This window comes from Borostomias antarcticus (assembly GCF_949987555.1).
Source record: "Borostomias antarcticus genome assembly, chromosome: 6".
Classification (NCBI taxonomy): Eukaryota; Metazoa; Chordata; class Actinopteri; order Stomiiformes; family Stomiidae; genus Borostomias; species Borostomias antarcticus.
The window spans coordinates 26,782,422-26,804,124 of NC_140239.1; the positions used below are offsets into that span (position 1 = coordinate 26,782,422).

At 47.1% G+C, this 21,703-nt stretch overlaps 2 protein-coding genes across 2 annotated transcripts; both read right to left on the minus strand.

Annotated features, from left to right (window-relative positions):
* Positions 1-4,917: 4,917 nt before the first annotated feature.
* On the minus strand, positions 4,918-9,784 carry trmt6 (tRNA methyltransferase 6 non-catalytic subunit). Its single transcript, XM_084439843.1, has 12 exons — positions 9,506-9,784; positions 9,139-9,266; positions 8,867-8,976; positions 8,654-8,745; positions 8,431-8,514; positions 7,639-7,763; positions 7,001-7,171; positions 6,687-6,865; positions 6,438-6,523; positions 6,062-6,164; positions 5,666-5,752; positions 4,918-5,554 (listed from the first exon to the last, which is right to left on the minus strand). Exons 1-12 carry the CDS (start codon positions 9,610-9,612, stop codon positions 5,360-5,362), a joined length of 1,467 nt encoding a protein of 488 aa, XP_084295969.1. The 5' UTR covers positions 9,613-9,784; the 3' UTR covers positions 4,918-5,359.
* A 1,945-nt stretch (positions 9,785-11,729) lies between these two features.
* fermt1 (FERM domain containing kindlin 1) lies at positions 11,730-19,304 on the minus strand (the record flags this gene model as incomplete). Its single annotated transcript, XM_084440382.1, has 14 exons — positions 19,151-19,304; positions 17,346-17,579; positions 16,870-17,007; positions 15,777-15,963; positions 15,420-15,522; positions 15,032-15,139; positions 14,337-14,468; positions 14,117-14,166; positions 13,273-13,397; positions 13,046-13,152; positions 12,659-12,883; positions 12,361-12,485; positions 12,055-12,196; positions 11,730-11,903 (listed from the first exon to the last, which is right to left on the minus strand). The coding sequence occupies exons 1-14, from the start codon at positions 19,299-19,301 to the stop codon at positions 11,730-11,732; spliced, it is 2,001 nt and encodes a 666-aa protein (XP_084296508.1). The 5' UTR covers positions 19,302-19,304.
* Positions 19,305-21,703: the final 2,399 nt, after the last annotated feature.

Sequence of the window (21,703 nt, forward strand, 5' to 3'; positions counted from 1 at the left end):
CTTCCAGGTTCCTTTTTTGTTTAAATGTCTATAATGACTTGCTTTTTGTTTTAATGCTTTTAATTTGTCCTGCCTTTTGTTTTAAATGTCTATAATGTCTTGCTTTTTGTTTTAATGCTTTTAATGTCTCATGTAAAGCACCTTGAATTGCCCTGTGGCTGAAATGTGCTATATAAATAAACTTGCCTTGCCTTGCCTTCCACTGTTGTTCACTTGTGTGCATTTTAATACACCTATTAATGCATATACTGTACTAAGGGGCAAGTCTATTCAAATGAACGCTTGTTTGAGGCATGCGTCTCTGTTTTGTTTATTGGAGGACGGCTATTAGATGCAGCAGGCTAGACCGTCTCTCTCGTAGAGGCAGCGATGCTCTGATGGCTCTTACTTGTATCCAGTGGGAGTGAGGATCAAGCTGCATCTTGGTAACCAGACGATGATAATAATAGATCAACCTAGATAAGCAATCTTATTCTATTTATGGAAATACTTCACAGCTGAGGTTGTGGCTAGAGTAGCATCGGAGAAACACAATGGGTATCTGCTCTTGGACCCCAACCCAGGGGTGTGGTCTTTTGCATGGTAAAACATATGCAATTAAGCTAAGGCTTAACCATTAGTTGTGCACAGTGTTACTGCTTGGCTGCACAGCCAATGTTAGTTGACAGGGTTGTGACGATTGCTGCTGAGCCTCTCTTCTCGCCCTGTATCTCCAGGGCCCAAGCACGCTCCTCTGGAGAAAAGGAGTAATGAGGAGGTTCTGACTCACGAGGACGAGGTCAAAGGGCACGAGGAGGTCCCCGGGGCCGAGGAGGCGGACGTTAAAGACATCCAAGCGCTTCTGAAGTCAGTGGCGGAGAAACGAGAGACCCCGGAGGACGAACGCAGCCAGGAGTCCTGGGGCTTGGATGACGAGAAGGAGAAGAGGCACCATGAAGAGGAGGAGGAGGAGGAAGAGGAGGGAGAGAGAGCGAAGAGAATCTGGAAACCCACGCACCGGTATCACCACAAGAAGCACCGCAAACGTGACGAGGAGCTTTCCGAGGAGGAGCCTGACGAGGAGCGCAGCCAGGAGTCCTGGGGCCTGGATGACAGAAAAGAGAAAAGATCTTCGGGGAGCGAGGAGAGAGAGAAGAGGATCTGGAAGCCCACCCACCGGTACCACCACAAGAAACACCGCAAGCGCGACGAGGAGCCCTCCGAGGAGGTGAGAGAGGAACCGGACGAGGAGCGCAGCCAGGAGTCCTGGGGTCTGGACGACGACAAGGAGAAGAGGTCTTCGGACGGTGACGAGAGAGAGAAGAGAGCCTGGAAGCCGACGCACAAATACCCCAGTAAGAGGCTACGCAAGCGCGACGAGGAGGCCTCCGAGGAGGTGAGAGAGGAACCGGACGAGGAGCGCAGCCAGGAGTCCTGGGGTCTGGACGACGACAAGGAGAAGAGGTCTTCGGACGGTGACGAGAGAGAGAAGAGAGCCTGGAAGCCGACGCACAAATACCCTAGTAAGAGGCTACGCAAGCGTGACGAGGAGGCCTCCGAGGAGGTGAGAGAGGAACCGGACGAGGAGCGCAGCCAGGAGTCCTGGGGTCTGGACGACAAGAAGAGATCTTTGGATGGCGACACGAGAGAGAAGAGAATCTGGAAGCCAACGCACAGGTACCCCAATAAGAGGCTACGCAAGCGCGACGAGGAGCCCTCGGAGGAGGTGAGAGAGGGACCGGGGGACGAGGAGCGCAGCCAGGAGTCCTGGGGTCTGGACGACGACGACGAGAAGAGATCTTTGGACGGTGACGAGAGAGAGAAGAGAGCCTGGAAGCCGACGCACAAATACCCTAGTAAGAGGCTACGCAAGCGTGACGAGGAGCCCTCCGAGGAGGTGAGAGAGGAACCGGACGAGGAGCGCAGCCAGGAGTCCTGGGGCCTGGACGACGACAAGGAGAAGAGAGCGGCGGAGGAGGAGAGCGAGGAGAGAGAGAAGAGGATCTGGAAGCCGACACACAGGTACCACCACAAGAAGCACCGCAAGCGCAGCGGCGGATCTGAGGAGGAGGAGGAGGAGGAGGAACGTAGGAGCGACTCGGGGGAATACGAGGAGGAGAAGAGACACCAAGACGCTGAGAGGGAGGAGGCGCTCAGGTACCCAGCACTCTAACTCCGTTCTGCATTCCGTCCTGAAACTACTCCTATTCCGACGCTTCAAAGAAAACATATTACGGTCTAGATCTTAGCACATACAGTATGACACTGACACAGAATGTTATGCCCTATGTTCTATTAATGTTAATATTAATATGGATGGATTAATATGAATACATCCATGGTTATGCCGTACAATACTACTACACTTTATGAGCGTGCGCTACTCTACGACAGGTATCTGGCCGAGAAGAGGGGTGAGATGGAGAGGCACCTGTTGGCTGAAGGGGAGGTGTACGACAAGCGCTCGCCCTGGGCCAACCGAGGCTACTACCACCCCGCCTGGTGGAAGAGAAGCCCGGAGGGACACGCAGTCCCCTCACACAAGGTACAGATCTGCTGGGCTGCGTTTCCCAAAAGCGTCTTTCGTTAAGAGGCTCTCGGGCCATTCATTTAGAGCGTTCTGATTGGTCACCTGGTCTGGGCAAGCTCTCTGATTGGTCAACTGAATGGGCTAAAGAGCCTCCTAACGAAAGAAGCTTTTGGGAAACCTGGCCCTGACCTCTTATCGACGCCGTTCGGTATTCTCCCGGTTTCATTGATTTTTTAGCTCGATTCGTTTGACCCCATTTCATTTGGTTCACGACTTGGTTCTCAGACAAATTCCGCAGCTCGTGTGTCGTTCCGTCATCTCTGTCTGTATCCAAGGGGAAGTGGAAAGAGGTGTTTCAAATGCAATGATTTGATCTGTTTAGTTTGAAGACCTGGCCAGACTGCTGAGCCGAGTAAGGAACGAGGCAATCCGCCATCCAGACGAGAAGAAGCGTCTGCACCAGATGCCACTCACCCCTGAGGAGGTAACATTTCCACAACGCTGAAGATAACCTTTAAGAACACACAATCAGAAAATCATGTACTATTCCATTGATTCAAAGGACAGACCTATGAAATCTAATATTTTCCACAGAAAATGAGATCTTTTTTTATTATCACTTCTTCTAGGCACTCTGTCTCAAAGGCATAATATACCCATGTTTTCTGGCTTTAATGTAGGTTGCTAGAATATGAATGAGCCTCCAGAATCTCAGAGCTAGAGTGATTGAGCATCTGTGCAAATGCATACAGAAACATGCCCCCGGTGATCAAGCCATAGAGGTGCAGGGTGAAGAAATTGGAAATGATTAATATAATACGTTGCAACAGATCGGTCTGTGGGCTACTGTAACTTGACGTGCCAGATGGTTTGCTTCACATAACCATCTGGGAACTCTCCATTGGAAAAAGTTTTGGAAAAGGGCAGGCACTTTCAAAAATGTTCTACCACTCCTCGCTGTCATAAACCCGCCCAGCGTAGCTGTTTGCATTTCAAATTCCTCAGAACCAACGCTGATATTAGCGAGATCGTTTTCTGACCGGTCTCAAAGTTTCCTCTGTGGAGAGTATCCAGACTGATTTGCGAGTAACACCGTGAGTCTCACGAGGCTGTCTGTGGGCACCAGCGGGCTTCAAAGGGACCAGGGTGAAGATGAGATGCTCGCTTCTTTATAAGGGAGCTGTCCCTCGTTTTTGTGGGCTCCATCTGGGAAATAACGGAATGTGTTGCTAGGAGTGAGGATTTTCAGCTTCTCTCCTCCTCTATCTCCCTAAACCTTGTTTCTCCATCTGCCTCTCTCTTCTCTCCCCTGGCTTTTGAGTCAACTGCAGCAACTGCACCAAAAACCTCGCAATTACATCCTCTTCCCTTAAGCTCCCGGCTTAGCCAAAGTGTCAAAACACCCCCATTATAGAGAATATATACTGTTGCAGCCTGCGGGGAACTCAAATATATATCTGCTTGGGAACAGTGAAATACAACAGGGAGAAGAAAAGATGGCTCACTGCTTACTTATCATCCCAGCACAGCGATGCCCCATCCAGCACCCGATATCCAAATTCGTCATTAAAACACATGAAAACATGAACGCATGAAAACTGCGGCAGATTGGGACTGAGGACGCCGGGACAAACTCCTGCCTTTGCTGCTCTGCAATATTTTGTACAAACACTGTACGGAAGGGGCTGTAGGGTACAGAGAGGGAGAGAGAGAGGAGAGATAAATGAGAGCATTTGGCCTAGTGCCTACCCATCCCTCACCCAGTCAGGTAAAATGTATGTTTGTGGGTTCTAGGAGAAGGAACTGGAGAGCCTGGCGGCCATGGACAGGGAGCTGCAGCAGATCGCTGAGAAGATGCACGCGCACCGGAGCCAATGAGGCGTCCGCGCGGGCAGCTAGCTGTGCTGAACGTTGTACCAGCTTAACCTACAGCTACTGTGACCAGCTCTGTATGCTTACCTTCAGTATAAGACAAAAAAAAACATCAAAACTAAGAGCCTTGCTAGACTATACTGTGTTAACCTTTGTACCAGTGAGTTTTTGATGTTATCAAAAGAATCAGCATGGGGATCGTTTTGACGTTTATAGATAAAGAAATAGATTTATGCATTGCTGGTTTGAGTTCTGTGTATTAAAGGTATGCTACTGCAGATGTGTTCCGAGCTTTAAATGATTGTTTGTGTCCCTCTTGCCTGTTTGTTTCAGAAGTCTGCATTAAATAAAAATGGAAAGACTACTCTGGGACCGAACCCACAGCCTTTTTGTCAGTGTGATTCATCATTCAAAATGTACAAACACAGTTCGAGCGCACACACACACTTGATCACACTGCAGTCAGAGAGCACTGTATTTTATTGTTGCAGATGCAGTACACCGTACAAAGCTGTTCTGGCAAATAGCTCCTAACTACATTGCACTTGCTGCTAAAAAGAAACAATAAAATATAAACAAAACACATCTCTGTTGCATTTTAAAAGTCAAAGGCAGAATAAACTTGGCTAATAAAACAAAACAGCCTTGTTAGTTTATAGTTTGTCTGAGAGACGTTGATTGATTGATTGAGACATAACATGGCTTCTTCTGAACAACCCCACAGAACAGCATCCCTGCAATGACTTGCATAACATAAACATTAGGAGCATTTGGAGCACCGTCTAGACAGGCACGCTCTCCTCATTTCCTCTCCCTAGATGCGCCGGTCTGAGAACGCTTCGGGCGAAATCCGAATCGTGAATCGCCGAACCGGGCTTCGGTTCAAGGCAGAAAAGTGATGTGGTCAGAGGACACGAGAGGAGGCGGGACCCCGGCCTGCGGATGAGGCGGATCGTGTCCCGGGTCGGTAGTCGTTCTTCAGCCTGATAGTTTGGCTCTCTTTGCCGCCGGCTCCTCTGCGGTCTGTGGAACTTCTGGCGCCTTGGCTTTCGGTGGTTTCGGGGTGTCGGCTTTCTGTGGTTTCGGGGTGTCCGCGGCGACCGTCGTCCCGGTGAGGAGGTAGCCCCCGCCGCCGCTCATGAGCAGCACGGGGTGCGTCCGGTTAGGCAACACCTAGGAACACCGCACAGGAAGTAGAGGTAGAGGTCAGACTTAAAGGGCTTGGTAGTCGTTTGGCTTTTAATCCGATAGCGAGTCATCTAATTCCATACTGGAGTCAATCACCTGGTAATGTCTGAGCCAGGAATCGGTGAGTCGGAGGTTGACTGTACCGCCTTGTTCCCTGAGTTTAGTGTAGCACTCAATCAGAGGCTGCAGAGTGAGTCAGGAGGGGAGAGAGAGTGAGTGAAGAGAAGCAGAGAGAGAGAGAGAGGGAGAGGGAGAGAAGGGAGAGGTGGGGGTGGGGAGATTTAATAAAAACAAGAGCACAACAACCATATTGTATGGAGGGGGAGGTGGGGGGGGGGGGGTTAGGGGTAAAATTAATATAATAACTCCTTGAACGGCAGGGGGGGGATTTCCCACTGTGGCCCTGCAATAAACGTCTGTAAAGTACTACGGCTCTCTTTGCCGGGGCTGTAGTCATAATGGTCCACACAGCATGGTCCTCGGGGGTCTTACCTCTTTGTACTGGGAGTAAACTACGAAGGGTCTGGAGGGGGCGAGGAACTTCAAGAGACCCGTCAGAACCGGACTGGGGTGGAAGCGACTGGCTATGACCAACCTGGCGAGAGATGACAGTGTTGTTCATGAGAGACCTGCAGGCCTTCCTGCACAAACAGATCAATACCAGTGCAGCGCAGGGATGAGGGACGGCTACAGCGCCCGGAGCCCATCCATCACTCCGACTGGATCCAATTTTAAGTGTGAAGAGAACTGCCGCCCGGTGCTCTTTTGTTCCGCCCCGTGAGGCCGCTGAGAGGTGACCAGTGAGCAGGACGGTGTGGGGACGGCGGGGGAGGGACTCAGACGAGTAAAGAGACGAAAGGAGACTGACCCGTCTGCGTTCCTCCCCTCCAGCAGGGCGGCAGCAGCTGCCAGCTTCTTCCTCTTCTCCTCCGTTTTCACCTTCTTCTCTTGGGCCTGTCAGTCAATCAATCAATCAATCAATCAATCAATCAATCAATCTATAAACAACACCTCATGAATTCATACACATGAGGTTCATCCATCTGCACAGTAGCGACATCTCGCGCCTCGGCTACCGCTCATGTGAAAGCGTGTTGCGTTGTGTTGCGTTGCGTACTCTGAGCTCTCTGCGCTTCTCCAGCTCCTCCTTCTCCAACTTCTCCTTGTCCCCCGCCGCGTCTACGCTGGCGCCGCCCTCCTCCGCGTCCCCGCCCTCCGGACTGTCCCGGCGGTCCGCGTCTGTCCGGGTCGGGTGGGACGGCTCCCCGGGCCCGGCGCCGTTGGCCCGCTCCGCGCCTGAGGGGGACGCGATCGTACGCGTGAGAGGGATGACGGAGACGGTTGATATTGATGAGTAGGTCTCCTCACAAAATCACTGTGATAACATTATTACAATATAATTGGCGGGGGGGGGGGGGGTCCCAACCCTACCGGCGTCGGGGTCTCTGGCGGCGGTGTCCAGGGTACCGGCCAGCAGCGCTTTGACGTGACAGATGGGGAACTCGTGGAGCGTGTCGTGGAAGTGGGCCGGGAAGCCGAAGCTCTCCATCCCTGCCCGGACCGGACCCCCTCCTGGGAACATCTGGACCACTGACCCATAGCCTGGGGGAAGGACCAAGACACAAACAGCACATTCAGCCAGTCAGGAGGAACATGGAGGTAGAGTCAAGGCTGGGGAGGACAGTGTTAATATAACGTGGCGACAGAAATGAATACGGTGTTTGAAAAAAATGAATAATTCTGAATATCAATGTATGCTGTATAAAAGAGCATGTCCTCTATGAATAATAAGAATACACTATACACTATATTGTATAGTGCCTTTCATACAAAAAAATGCACCTCAAGGTGCTTTACAACAAAGAAATTACATGCAGAGTGCTTCACATAAAAATAGACATGAAATGAAGATAAAAACAGGGAAAATAAGATTGAAGATAAAACCCAATAAAAATGAGATAAAAAAATAAAGTTGAAAAAAAATAAAATAAACGTTTCTATTGAACGTTGAGTGCAGAAATAAAAACCCGACATTACAAACATCAGCGGCTGCAAGATCGGTACCTTACCTCCCATCCTCTCCATGACTGCCCCCAGAACCAGGCCGGCGCAGGTCTCAAACACCAGGACCTTGCTGCCCGCATGGATGTTCCCCAGCGTCAGCATCTGAGCCAGAGTGTCGTACCGCAGGTGTCTGGAACACAGGCGCAACAGAGTCAGAGCCAGCTCTCTACACCCACCCACACACCCAAACACCCACACACACCCAAACACCCACACACACACACACAAACACCCACACACCCAAACACACACCCACCCAAACACACACACACACCCAAACACACACACACACCCAAACACACACACACACCCAAACACACACACACACCCACACACCCAAACACCCACACACCCAAACACACACCCAAACACCCACACACCCAAACACACACCCACACACACCCAAACACCCACACACCCAAACACCCACACACACCCAAACACACACACACCCAAACAACCACACCCACACACACCCAAACACCCACACACCCAAACACACACCCACCCAAACACACACACACACCCAAACACACACACACCCAAACACACACACACCCAAACACACCCAAACACACGCCCAAACACACACACACCCAAACACACACACACACCCAAACATACACACACCCAAACACAAACACCCCCAAACACACAGGAGCCAGACTGAAACACATCATAACAAATGCCATGAGGGACGGTGCTCAAACCCTACAGAGTTCAGACTGGACTGGACAGAGAAGAGCCGTGACCGTGTCGATCGGCCGCAGGGGCCTCTGCTATCTCCCTTGACTTACAGGACTTTGCCTGGCTCTCTGCCGTGGTACATCATGGCCAGGATGCGACAAGAGGGCTTCAGAACAGTCACACTGTTCTCATACCTGAGGGGGAAGAAACATGACATTACTGTAGAAACGCACATACCCTTCTTCAGGACAAACAGCAGCAACAACAACAACAACAACAACAACAACAAGACAGGTCCATCATAGCAGACTTATCAAGGCTACTCTTTCTCACTTCTTTTTCTTCTTCTTGATGTACTTCTCCTGGGCAAACTCAGTCTTATCTCTGAACGTAGTGCTGTTCTCCACAAGCTGCTGGACTATTTCCTGAGGAGTGAGGAGAGGAGAGGAAGCGTGGGTCGGTAAATCACACATTTTCTTTACACTGTTCCTAATTATTCCATATATGTTACATTTGTCCATATCCGGCTGAGCTCAAGTCACACACCTGTCCTTTCAGGCCTTGCTCTTTGAGGGTCTCGATGTCGTCTCTTGTGAGTTTCTGGGATTTCCCATCGTCCAAGATGTTCCTGTTGTCCGTCCCAGCCTCTTTGGCATCTGGGGATCCCACATAGACAGACATGAGATGAGACCCCCGACTAGGAGAACCCAACCTTCTATTGTGTCAACAGCCACAAAGCCAAAGATACCAATTGTAAACTAACAGGAGCTAGTGTGTCCCGGTATGTGAGTTAATGGGTAGCAGAAGTGTCACGCTACCTGTAGAGCTCTCTAAGATCTTGGGCTTGCGTGGCTGGAGAGCTCCGCCGGATACTTCAAATGTAGTCCCGTACAGCTCTCCCACAGTGTTGTCCAGGAAGAACCACTGCTTCTCAAAGATGACCTTTCTGTAGTTCGAGTGATAAAAGGCATTACCATCAACCAACCATGCTCTTCACAAACAGGTTCAACTGCTACCCTGCTGTGGATAGCATTCATCCTTGGCTAAATGAAAGTGACAGCCAAAATGACATCATATAGCAGCTAACTAAAGTAGACTACATCAGGTGCTAGTTTAGGAGGTTATAGCTATATCTCCTAGTCACAAGTATACATCAGTAAACTGACGACAGATAAGCAGACTTACTTTTTCTTCTGGATCTGCACAGCTTTGTAGATCTCTCCTCGTTTCAGTACAACGTAATCACCCTCATTCACTCTGTTCATAGAGTCATCATCTTCAGAGTCGGCCATAGCTAACTAGCTAGCTACCAAAGGTGCTTTGCTGGGTTGATAGCGAGCTTCTTGGTTAACTCTACAATTAAACTGGAAACTATAATATTCGTTCGGAATCCCTACAAGGCACCGAGAATGTTACAAATGTTTTCTTTTAGTTTTTAGATTATACAGTTCCTCCCACGTGCAAGCCTGTATTTCCTTAGCATTTCAGGACGAAGAGGCGGTAACAGATAAATTGATTCGCACAGCGCCGTCGCCCCTCATTGGTCTACGCTTGTTTAAGTTCCTCCGCAGCCAATGGGCGGCGAGACCGGTGGTTTTCCACTGATGTCTAAGTAAGGTTGAAAAGTACATTTCAGAAATATCGATCGCTGTCGTTCATTTTTCATTTTCATTTATTTATTGATGGATTAAAACACACAAAAATAATCCAAAGGATAACAAGAGACTTAAACACTTATTTCCGTCATGGTCCTGGAGCGATTAAGACACAAAAACATACATTTCATTGACATAAACACATCTGTTTAAAATAAAATGAAAAACTAAACCTCAGCTAAAACCTGAACATCACACGTTCAATTAAAAACATTTAGAATCCCATTCCCATTTAAGGGGGGCTATTTACTCATCCATGAGCCACTTCCTGACCTTGTTGGGATAGGAAGCTTGTTCCAACCCTGGGCTCCAGAGTATGCAAGGGAGCACTGGCCTATCTTGGTATGTTAACTTGCTTAAGGTTCACTATGCTTGATCTAGTTCTGTGGCTATGGGATCCACTGACAGGGGTGAAGTAGTTCTGAAGATATTTAGGGGCCCTGTGGTTGACAATATTGTGCACTACATTGAGTCCGAGTTGTGTAAATCTGGCCTATATATATATAGGCCAGTATATACTGGCCTCATACATAACTCATCCCAGATACTTCACAGATGTTTTTGCTGCTATGGTTACAGACCCTAATTGGATTTAGTTTAGTTTATTGAGTTTAAAAAGGACAGTGTGCACATACATTAATTGCTTCGGTTAAAACAAGGACATGATTTGCACCAGATTTAGCAAGGAAACTAATTTCCATCTGCAGTCCTTACATAGAACATGAACACAATGAATACACAATCTGCCGTGTGGACAACAAAGGACACCATTCGTTAAACGAGGACAGTATATAATAAAAGAACGTTATGATGTATACCACAATAATACTATAACTACTGACAAGCATACATGCACATATACTTACATACATACATACATACATACTATGTACAGACATGTGTCAGGATACCTATCTAAATATTTTACAGTAAAATATAAGAAAGAGAACTAAAGTGCTTCATGACTAGCGAGGTCCTACAGTCTAGGGGTGGTTTTAAAATCCTGAGCTTTCCTGAGCTTGTGCTTAGAGCCTAAAAGTACTGCCTCTGTCTTACCTAGGTGTAGTGAAAGCCTCCTGATAGCCAACTGCTGAGTTCTTCTCCTAGCAGCTGTTCGAGTGAGCTCTGATCTTTGTGTGAGCCCAGATAGCAAGCGGATCTGGGCCATATATGGGCCGGAACTAAGCCACAAGTGCCAGATCTGGCCCTGATCAGATTGCTGTCTGGGAGACTAGCAGTGTTGAGTCATCTGCAAATTCATTCACCTGCTTCATTAGATTTCTTGTTTCTTTCCAATTCAGTTTAACATTTTTTACAAAAAACAATGAGTCACGAAAGGATGATTTTTATTCACTTGTAGTTCTCACAGGGGGAATTTCCTTTGTACTTTCTTTGTAAACAACATTTCTTTCTTGAATGATATATGACCAGATCCCACCACCAGAAGCGTTGTTCCTTGGGCTTGTAATAAACCTGCAAAACTAACAATGTAAAACATAAAAACAACTGTAAAATACAATTTGATAAAATGTTATCATCTTCTGAAACAGAACGAGTCATGGGCAGCAATCTGTTTGTCGATCACAGCATCAGCTGGCTTGTTGATCAGCCAACAACAGAGAAGCCATCGATCGCCATCAGTCAGTTTGTGTAGTCAGTTTGTGTGCAGTTTGTGTAGTAAAAAAAAGTTTGTGTAGCAGTTTGTGTAGAAAAAAAACATCAGAGAGACAAGAAAAAGGAGCTGATGCCATATTTCATTCCTGGCCCCCAGTGAGTTTGTGAAACAACTCCTCATCCAGGGTTTCGTTCTGGTCTTTGGACCTCGTTGAGAGGAAGATGTAGCCTCCGATGTACTCATGGACCACTTTACAGTCACAGCTCACACAGGAGAATGCGATCGACACGTTCTGGTCAAACTCTATGGCCACCTGGAAACACCCCCCAGGAAACATGATGCGGTTACAGCCTTTAGCTGACATCAAGCACTTACAAAAATATAACATTGATCGCCCATTTCTCTTCTACTCTTTATATTCAGCCTGGAAAGGAATTATTCAAATTTATATCAAGACATTTCACCTGTCTGATCTCCCAGTTGACGTTCCACTGTTTCATGTTGGCGAACCTCCACGTGGTGACGGGCAACCCTGTTGACATGTCTATACGGATCAGGCGGTTGTAGGAGATCCCCAGTAGCTCATCCTTCTTGCTCCCTCGGAATCTGGAAACACACACACACACACACACACACACACACACACACACACACACACACACACGTTTATCTACAGTTTGTATTGTGCTGCCACAACGCTGCAATCTTAGTCTGTACTGTTATGTACGGACCTCACACTGTAGTTGGTTCTGTGTGTAGTACCAACATACCTGACAATGTAATACTTGATTCCAAAGTCAGGCAGCGACTGCCAGGCCTGAATGAAGCGCATCTTGGCTTCCACGAGTGACAGTCGGCCAATGTTCTGATGGGCTTCCAGGATACGAGCTGTCAGCTGCACACAACACACACACAGATGCATGTTTGAGACATGCAACAACAACAGCAACAACAATAACAACAACTACTGGAGGTGAGTAAGAGGTGTAATGATTGTAACTGTAAGCGTATGTCCAGTGTATTACAACGTGTACACACACACACACACACACACACACACACACACACCTGTTTAGTCTTGTACTTCTTGGTGTAGCGTGGGGAAACGAAGCACTCTGCATTCATCTCCATAGTGTCGAGGTCTGGGGCAGCCTGTCCAGTAGGGGGTGCCAAGCTCTTCATCTTCAGGAAGGACCGGATGTTCTTGACCTCTGACTTGTAGGAGCTGTAGGCCATCGTCTTCCCCTTGGAGGCCAGGATGCACGCAGCCTTCCACTTGGCATACTGGTTCTCCTGTAGACACAGGGAGAAGAGAATGTACAGTCAGATATAGGGTTGCCTCTTGGGGAACAAGGTATGTGATTGGCCAAGGCTAGGGATTCTCACTCAGAGAGGTACCAAGTCACAGCTGTGCCAGTTAGGGGAGAGTGAAGACACGCAGGAAGTAGAGCTTACGTCGTCACAGCGGATATAGATCTCGTTCATCCCATCAGCCACCGGGAGGAGCAGTTTGATACCAAACTTCTTGTCTGTCACGTTGACATCGGGGACCACCTCGCATCCTGTCATGTGACCAGGAAACCCATATCAGCATTAGGAAACGAGTGAAGCGAGACTTGCATTTAAACATGATGCTGAATAAAATCTGTGTAGAGGGGAGGTCTCTGTGTGTTTTTCCTCACCTCTGAGGTGGAACTGTTCTATGGGTTCTCCACTGGAGGCCTCCTTGTTCTTGTAGTAGGAGATACTGGTGTCTTTAAACACAAACCAGTACTCCTTGTATGGTCTCAGTGTCAGTCTCTTAGGCCTGGTGTATAAGAAAACATAACAACTATTACATGACCAACTGTGTTAACAGTTTCTTGGACAGGAGGCAAAACGTAATGCTAAACTAGAAATGTTGCTCGGTGAGCAGACCTCCGCCCTTGGATGCATTTCGTGGCACTGTGCACGAGCAGGATATGGTATTGGTATATGGTATATTGGTATTAATGCATTTGTTTGGTCGAGAGCTCTATTCCAGTCTAAACCCTGTGTCTCAGTGACGAGATATGGCTGTTTCAAGACCCCCCCCCCATTGACAGTCCAAGTCTAAAATATGAATGGAGGTGAATGGGCGGCCATGTTTGGGTGGCTCTGTGGCGCCCTCCTCGGGTTGGATCCGCTCCTAAATTTAATGGCTTCTAAGTTGTCCCATGCTACACCCCTCCACCAAATGTCATGAAAACCGGTCTGGTAGTTTTTGCATAATCCTGTGGAGGTAATAACTATTTCTATCTTTAGAACAGGCCATTAAGCCAGTCAATTCCTAATGTATAGTATATACACCAGTATGAAAGGTCTTGTTATTCCAGATGTGCAAATGAAGGAGAGGAAATGAGTAGAGAAGTCATGACATGGGATCCCTTGAGATGTGTGGTGAATATGGCCGCACTGCACTGAACTGTGAACTGTCGGATAACTACTGTTAATAACCGTTAATAATTAATAACTACTGTACTGTACATGGTGGGCCTCAGGCTTTACCTAAACAGCCGGAGGGAGTCTGCAAGCTCCGGAATGTCTGTGATGTCTTCCTGGGGGCGGCAACAAGCAACTGTCAATTATCCTGTGACTTCCAGTGACATCGTCATGTTGAGACATGTTCAAATGATGTTCTAAAACAGCTGTTGTCTCATTCCTAAGTGACAAACAAGCTCTCGAAAACATTTTGTTTACTCTGTATCCTTGTTTAAACACTATTTACCAGAATTTTGTCTGTGATTCCTCCTTCAAGTGTCACCTCCAGATTGGATAGTGCTGCCTCTACTTCATCGATCTCCGGCTCGTTGGAGAAATCCAGTGGTTCAGTGGACATGGTCAGCTTGCATATGTGGTACTGAAACAACAACACGTGACAATGGATTACTGCACGACTTACTCTTAAAAACACAACACGCGTTCAGAAAGGATGAAACAGACTTTAATTCACACTTGTCATAAAAGTGTCGTCAAATAACGATGCAAGCGTGGCACTCTGGGAGCCGGGCAGAGAGGGCTGAAAACAAGATGTCTGATTCCGGTCTTTAAGGAGAACGGTCTCAGACACAACCTGATTTTCTTTTCTAGCCCTTGGACAGTAACAAGACTCCCTCTCTCTTCTCCGCCCTCCCCCTTTAATCCCCCCCCCACCCTCCCCCCTCCATCGCTGTGGGATTCTCCTCATGTCCTAGCTTGTCTCCTCATGTCCTAGCTTGTCTCCTGGAACTAGGACACCCAACGGGTTCTCCCAGGTGAGCCACAGTCTGAGAACTGAGCCAGAACCAACCAGGCGACCTATCAAACCCAGTCCCGAACACCGTCATCTGGTACCCGCGGGGATGGGGATGCGTGTGGTGGTTACAACAGTAGATCCATCGGAGCTGAGATGAATCGAAACGAATGTAGTTGAGGGACCTGCACCTGCAAGGAGGCGAACATGATCATCTCCTCGTCTGTGCAGTCGATCTCCTCCAGCAGGATGGACCAGCGAGCCTGCTCGTACAGCTGGGTTATCCTCACTGCGTCATACTGCAAATCACACACGCACGTACACACACACGCACACACACATGCACACACGCACGTACACACGCACGCACACACACACATACACACACATGCACATACACACACGCACACACACACACACACACACACACACACACCTGTTTAGTCTTGTACTTCTTGGTGTAGCGTGGGGAAACGAAGCACTCTGGATTCATCTCCACACACACACAGCAAAGGTGTCAATCAAGACGATGCAATACAGTGCATGAAATACCATGGAGGTCTTTTGCAGGTCTCTCACCTTAGGGTTGAGGTCGAAGAAGCAGTGGTATTTGAAGCGTAGCAGCAATCTGTCATCGTCCTGTATGCCTTGCTCCATCAGAGAGCGGGAGGAGTCCAGCCACCTGTCAATCAAAGAAGCAGCCAATCGCAGTCAATGGTTTAGAACCACAGGTTAGGTGGCAAAGCTTTTCTTCCATGCAGGATGTTTTGAGAAAGCAAAGCACTTGCCAAATGTAGAAATAAAAACTAGCAATATTTCTGCAGGTAAAAAAAGTAAAGCATGAAAAAGATCCCTCGTTTGCCTGCCCGTGGGACAGCTAACAGTGGATAAGTACACGTTCTCTCTCTTGAGGAAAAAGCCAGTGCTGTGTCTCACCCTGCGTTGATGACGGCCTTGTCCACCAGTGACAGCTGCTGGTACATCTTGGCGAGCTCCGCGGGGGGAAGGTTAGGCTGGCTGGAAGTGAACGGGTTCTCCCCGAACCACAGGCTGGTGGCTGAGACCGGCATCCCGTTCTCGGGGTCGTAGGTCGGGATCATGGTCTTATTGTACAAGGGGCTGCCTGTGGGGTGGGGAGCAAGGGTTTTAAAGGGGTAATTAAGGCCAAACTCAGACTTTTGTACATGTAGTTCTTTGCAATGTGAACTGTTAGATGGACAGCCGGGATGTAATAACATCTTTGTTTAATGCAATGCAATGTGGGTGAAAATGGTGATGTCACAATGTTGAAGGAGCTGATGCTAAGATGACCAAATGTGATGATAGGGAGTTGGGATCTATGGAAAGCAGAGGAGGAAGGCCTGACGAGGACAGTCAGGAACGGAAGAGAACGGGAGAAATGGAGAGAGAGAAAAAGAGAGAGGTGTTAAAAAGTGGCTAAGTGCTGCCTTTGTCAGAAACAACTTTTTTTTTAAGTAGTTTGGGAGAAATTGTCATAATGAGGGAGGTTTTCATGGGTTAGTGTTGCTTCCACTATGTGTATGTGTGTGTGTACAGTGTGTGTGTGTGTGTGTGTGTGTGTGTGTGTGTGTGTGTGTGTGTGAGTTTCTGTGTGTCTGTGTGAGAGAGAGATAGGTAGAGAGGGAACTTATTAATGAAAGCTTGGAGAGTATTCTGTACAATTCTTTCTCATGTCTGGCCCGATTCCCTCAAACCTATATATAGAGCTCATTATTCCTTCCGCTGGCTCAGGTTGTTTCTTGGGACGTGACTCATATAACTTGGAAGCAAGTAATCCACCTCAAAAAATTGGCTGGAGGTTTTGAAACCTTCATGTTTCCCATGGCTCGAATCGCCAAGCATCTTGACTGAAACCAACCATCGAGATTTGAGAAAGAGTTCTTGACGTCGATGCTAACACAAGAGTCCTCAGGGAGACATGAACTCAGAGTGAATGAACGTTTTTTACCCATGATTAACGTTCATACACCTGTGGAACTAACAGGCTCGTTAAGACGGCATGTTCCACCTGTGCCTCCCGATCCACCGCTGAGAGTGTCCATGTCTAAGACTTCGTCCAGCAACGGGTTCTTGTCTCTCTTCTTCTTCTTCTTGGAATGGTCGTCAGGTGACTTCAACAGGGACAGCTCCTCTGGTCTCCGGATGTCTAGAAGGTGAAAGGAGGATTTTCATATTAAACAGTGATTTAGTCAGGGAATGCCTATAAGATGGACCAACCCCCGCCTATAATATTGTAATAATAATAAACTTTATTTGTATAGCACCTGTCATACAAAAAAATGCAGCTCAAAATGCTTTACAACTGGGAAATTACATGCACAGGGTGCTTCTCATAAAAATAGACATGAAATCAGGATTAAAGTCGAAGAGGATTTGCTATTAACAAGGGTTCGAGTACTTGAGTAGGCGCTGTACAAGTGCAATCCATTACCACTATCGGTACACGCCAGGAGTCGCAACAATTGTTCGGGAGCTGAGACTCACTGAGAGCTCGGCAGATCTCCGTCACGGCCTTGAAGACCACGGTGGAGTAGCTGACGGTCAGTTTGATGGTCTTCATGTTGGGCAGCTGCAGGCACAGGGGCTTGTGCTGGGGCGTGTAGCGCAGGTCTGCGTCCGCCTGGACCCCGTACTTGTCCAGGGTCCAGTGGGTCTTCAGCAGCCAGCAGTTCCTCTGCTCCCACCACAGGGCGTGGTCCGACCAATCCTGCGGGGCCTCTGGTCACCACGGAGACAGAGCGGAATACCGTTATGTATTGGTGAGAACGCACTCTGTTAAGCCATGGCGTCTCAAACAGTGGTAGAGTCTCATATTGTTACAGTTATTAGGGTTAGTATTGTTACAGTTATTAGGGTTAGTATTGTTACAGTTATTAGGGTTAGCATTATTAGGGGGTTTAGGGTTAAGCAATAGCTTACGACAGGCAATGGTATGTGGTTATTACTGTATATCACAGCTAAGGCAAGGCACGTTTATTTGTATAGCACCTTTCAGCAACAAGGCCATTCAAAGTGCTTTACAAGAGACATTAAAAGCATCAAGACAAAGTGCAAGAAACACATAAAAGGTCATATAAAATGAAATGTAAAAAAGGGATAAGGGCCATTATTCAGCCTGATGCGAAGCGGACAACCACAGGCCTGAAGTGAGCTATTGCTATTGAAAGTAATAGACACTCCCATTTATTGTTTGTGATAAAACTCAAAAAAGCAGTTCCTATAAAACTATCATGTTGCTTAAAATGCACCTTAAAATGGTAGCTAATATTCCCTGGAGGAACAGCGATGCCATCCAAAAGTTGGGTTTGGAACCGTAAGTGAAATGGAAAGTGTTTGTTACCTTTTCCCATCCCTTTGATAACCTAGTTAGCCATGAACAAAATACAGAGGATGCTGTGCAACATATCAACCGTCCAGTTGCCAAAACGAATTGCCAACAAACTGGTTATGCTCAATAAATTGTTTGGTTATATTGAGTCGGCCTAGTTAGTTAGTTAACGAGCCTAGGAGAGACAGACTCAACTAACAAGATTGTTGCAGGCTCCAATTGCTCCAATTAATTTTACAGTTTGTTTAGTCTCTGACTTTGCTTATGTGCACCATAATTACTGGTGGCACTTGTTCTTACTGTTCTTCTGAAGGCGGACAGATTACTGACAGAGACTGGGATGTAGTCGGTTCACTTACTCAAGACAAATGTACTTATTGTAGGTCGCTAAATGGATAAAAAAAAATACATCTGCTAAATGACTACAATGTAAATAGTATTTCCAGACCTCTCGCTACCGTACCGTCACCAACCGCATGTATTACTACTCACACACACACACAGGAAGCAGAGAGGTGTGGCGCTGTGATTCTGTCTGACATCATTTCACGCTACGGTGTTTGGCTTCACCCAGACCACTGCCAGTCCAGTCTGATGACTAGCTGCTTAGTCATAACCAGTAGTCATGAAACACACAGTCCAACGTGTCTCATAAACACGGCACAATTATACTCAGAGGAGATCACAGAGGCTATATAGGCTTTGATGTTGTGATACTCTGGGCGATTCCCACTGTGTGGCCGGTCCCCCTGAGCTCACTCCCAGCAGCGAGTAAATATATATGAGATGGGAGCTGAACTTCAGCCCCTGTGGCTATGGCACCAAGGCATTGTGGGAGAACAATTCCACTGCAGTGTGGAAGAATGCAGGGCAAACAAGGGCGTGCCTCACCCCAGTACTGTGGTGGACAGAGAGAGAGAGAGAGAGAGAGAGAGAGACACGCCGTCACACAAACACTCACTGATCTTCTCCACCAGTTTGAGCATGAGTCCTCCGATGTGCAGGTCTCCCTTCACCCTCAGTTTGAACTTCATGGACTCGTCCCCGTCCCTCTGGTCCACCTGGACCGAGAGCTCCCAGGACGTGTTGCCGTACTCCGCCGCCGTGATCATGGCGCCGTCTGACAGCGGGGGAGAGGGGGGGAGGGAGGAAGGTTAGATCAGGATGAGTGGTGCACGGTGACATAATAATGAATCTAATGTGGCTTTCACAACCCGTGTCCTGTTCAGCATCGGCTCTGCATTAAAAAGATACGGTGAAAACAACATTATACTCAACATACAGCACATCCCCTGCTTTCGGTTTGTTTTAGAGATTTTCTTTTGTTTTGCTTTTTAGTTTGTCAGAATATATTGACTTGAATCTTGCTGAAACCTTATGAAATATTGACAGAGTACAGTTCAGAAACAGTGTTGGGAGTGTGTGTTATTTTCCGGGCCGGTTATGGACACCGGCGGGGAACAGAGAACCACCTGTGGTTACAGTCTGAGCAGGCGGACACAACAACATCCACAGGTCTGTCTCTGGAGCTGCTGTGTTTGTGTTTATGAATAAAATATCAGATACGTCGATACCAGACAAATGCAAAAGATGTCTGGGGCTCTGGGGCAGTGTCAGTTTGTGCTGACTGCTGAGGTGGGCCTGCACAAAGTCAACAACACAAACAGTCCTGGGGGGCTGCAAACACAGCTGGAGCAGGAAGCAGGTTGACTAATTAAGAGTTTTATAGGAAAGAATCTATGGACAGACAGATGAAAGAGAGAGAGAGAGAGAGAGAGAGAGAGAGACAGACAGACAGATTGGAAATACAGCTAGTGAGACAGGTAAAGGGGGGTTTGGAGAAGAGGGGGTTGGGAAGAAGGAAGAGAGCACTATGGGCTCATCCTTGGAATGTGTGACGACGAGCCGGAACACGAATCTAGCCCTGGAGAGACCATGCAAAACAACAACCACACACCCCAGATCAGCCTTAATCTCATCTCTGCCTCAGTGAACAATAGCAATAGAATACAGACACACACGCGCACACACACGAAAAAATGCAGCACTTAAGATTCTGTTGTTTAAGGCTGAGCAGGAATACCTCTTTCGTTTTCTACAAGTGGGAATACCTTACCTGAGTTGTAAACACGTTCTCCATAGCTGCAGGGTACAGTTTATGTTTGAGCCTGTCAGATATTGACTGCATGACAATGTGCTGAGAATTCAAACTCTAGACGTTATATATTAGAAAACTAGTGGCAAATTACTTTGTAGTAACTTTGAGTCATAGTCACTAGCCTATTGTAGTGAATTGAAAACAATAACTGAATAAACTGACAAAAAAACCTAATAAATAAATAATTAAATAAATAGTACAAAAATCAATGAGGCGACGCAGATTGATTTGTTCACACACAAGCCAAACTGAGATGCAAATGTAGAAAAGTGCAAACTGTAGTGGATATGTAGGCTACTTAATAAAGTCGGCTACATCGATTCCGTCCAAGAGCTTCTGTTTCGTTAGGTTAGTTATAATTAAAGTAAATCAAACTTCAACTTATATCGGCTACCGAGCAACCCGCTGCATACTGGCTATTCATCAGTCACAGGTGTGCTATTTACAGAACCCAAACGCCGTGGTCAGAGGTAACAGAATCGAATGAATAGAGTCTAAGTGAATCAATAGAAGTACACATAATAGAGGCCTATCAAAGCGACCGCCAATTCAACCAAACAAGATGTCGATGTTGTCTGTTCAATGGCCTAAAGAGTTTGAACAATAGCATTCGGTAAGTTTAATATGCCCATATTCAATCAAGTTGTATGTGATTGTAATGATATTAGATATGCTATGTGCCTGAAACTTACCTTTATGGAAAAAAAAAGTCCTCTAACCGATATTCCTGAACCCGATTTTTTCTTTTCCCGAGGTGAAGGTGTTCAGCGCTCAAATGAAACCCGCCCTGTTCAGGACAGGTAAGGAAATGCACGGCCCGAGTTTTCAAGCCCTGTAGCGGCCTAGGCTATGAAATGACAATTTAGCGATGATTACAGTACCCTAACCTATATGTGAGAAAATTGTTTTGTTTACTTCCGTGGACTTAGTAACCTAGCATTAAGGGAGAGAAGTACCGTTTTGTTATGCAAGGATAATGAATCAGCGGGCCTTCAGTGCCAACAGTGACATCCTGTCAATGAGTAGGCTATGCGTTGAGTCACGAAACAATTATTCAACACGTGTAATGTTGCTTAAATCATATGAATGATGTTCATTTTTATCCTACCTTGAAATGGTATGATAAGAATTAACTTGTTATGCCTAGCATAGAGGGGCTAACACTTGCTATAGGAGCTAGTAACATTAATCCATCAAACATCTGACAGCACATTTGAAACCACGATTATAGGACTTGGTTTCAATTATAGAAAGATGGGAACCGAACAGGACAATGATGATCTGAGATGATAAATGGTGATGATAAGAGGTTAGTCGAGCCTGCCATCATCTGGAGGCGGTTGGTGGTGTTATCAC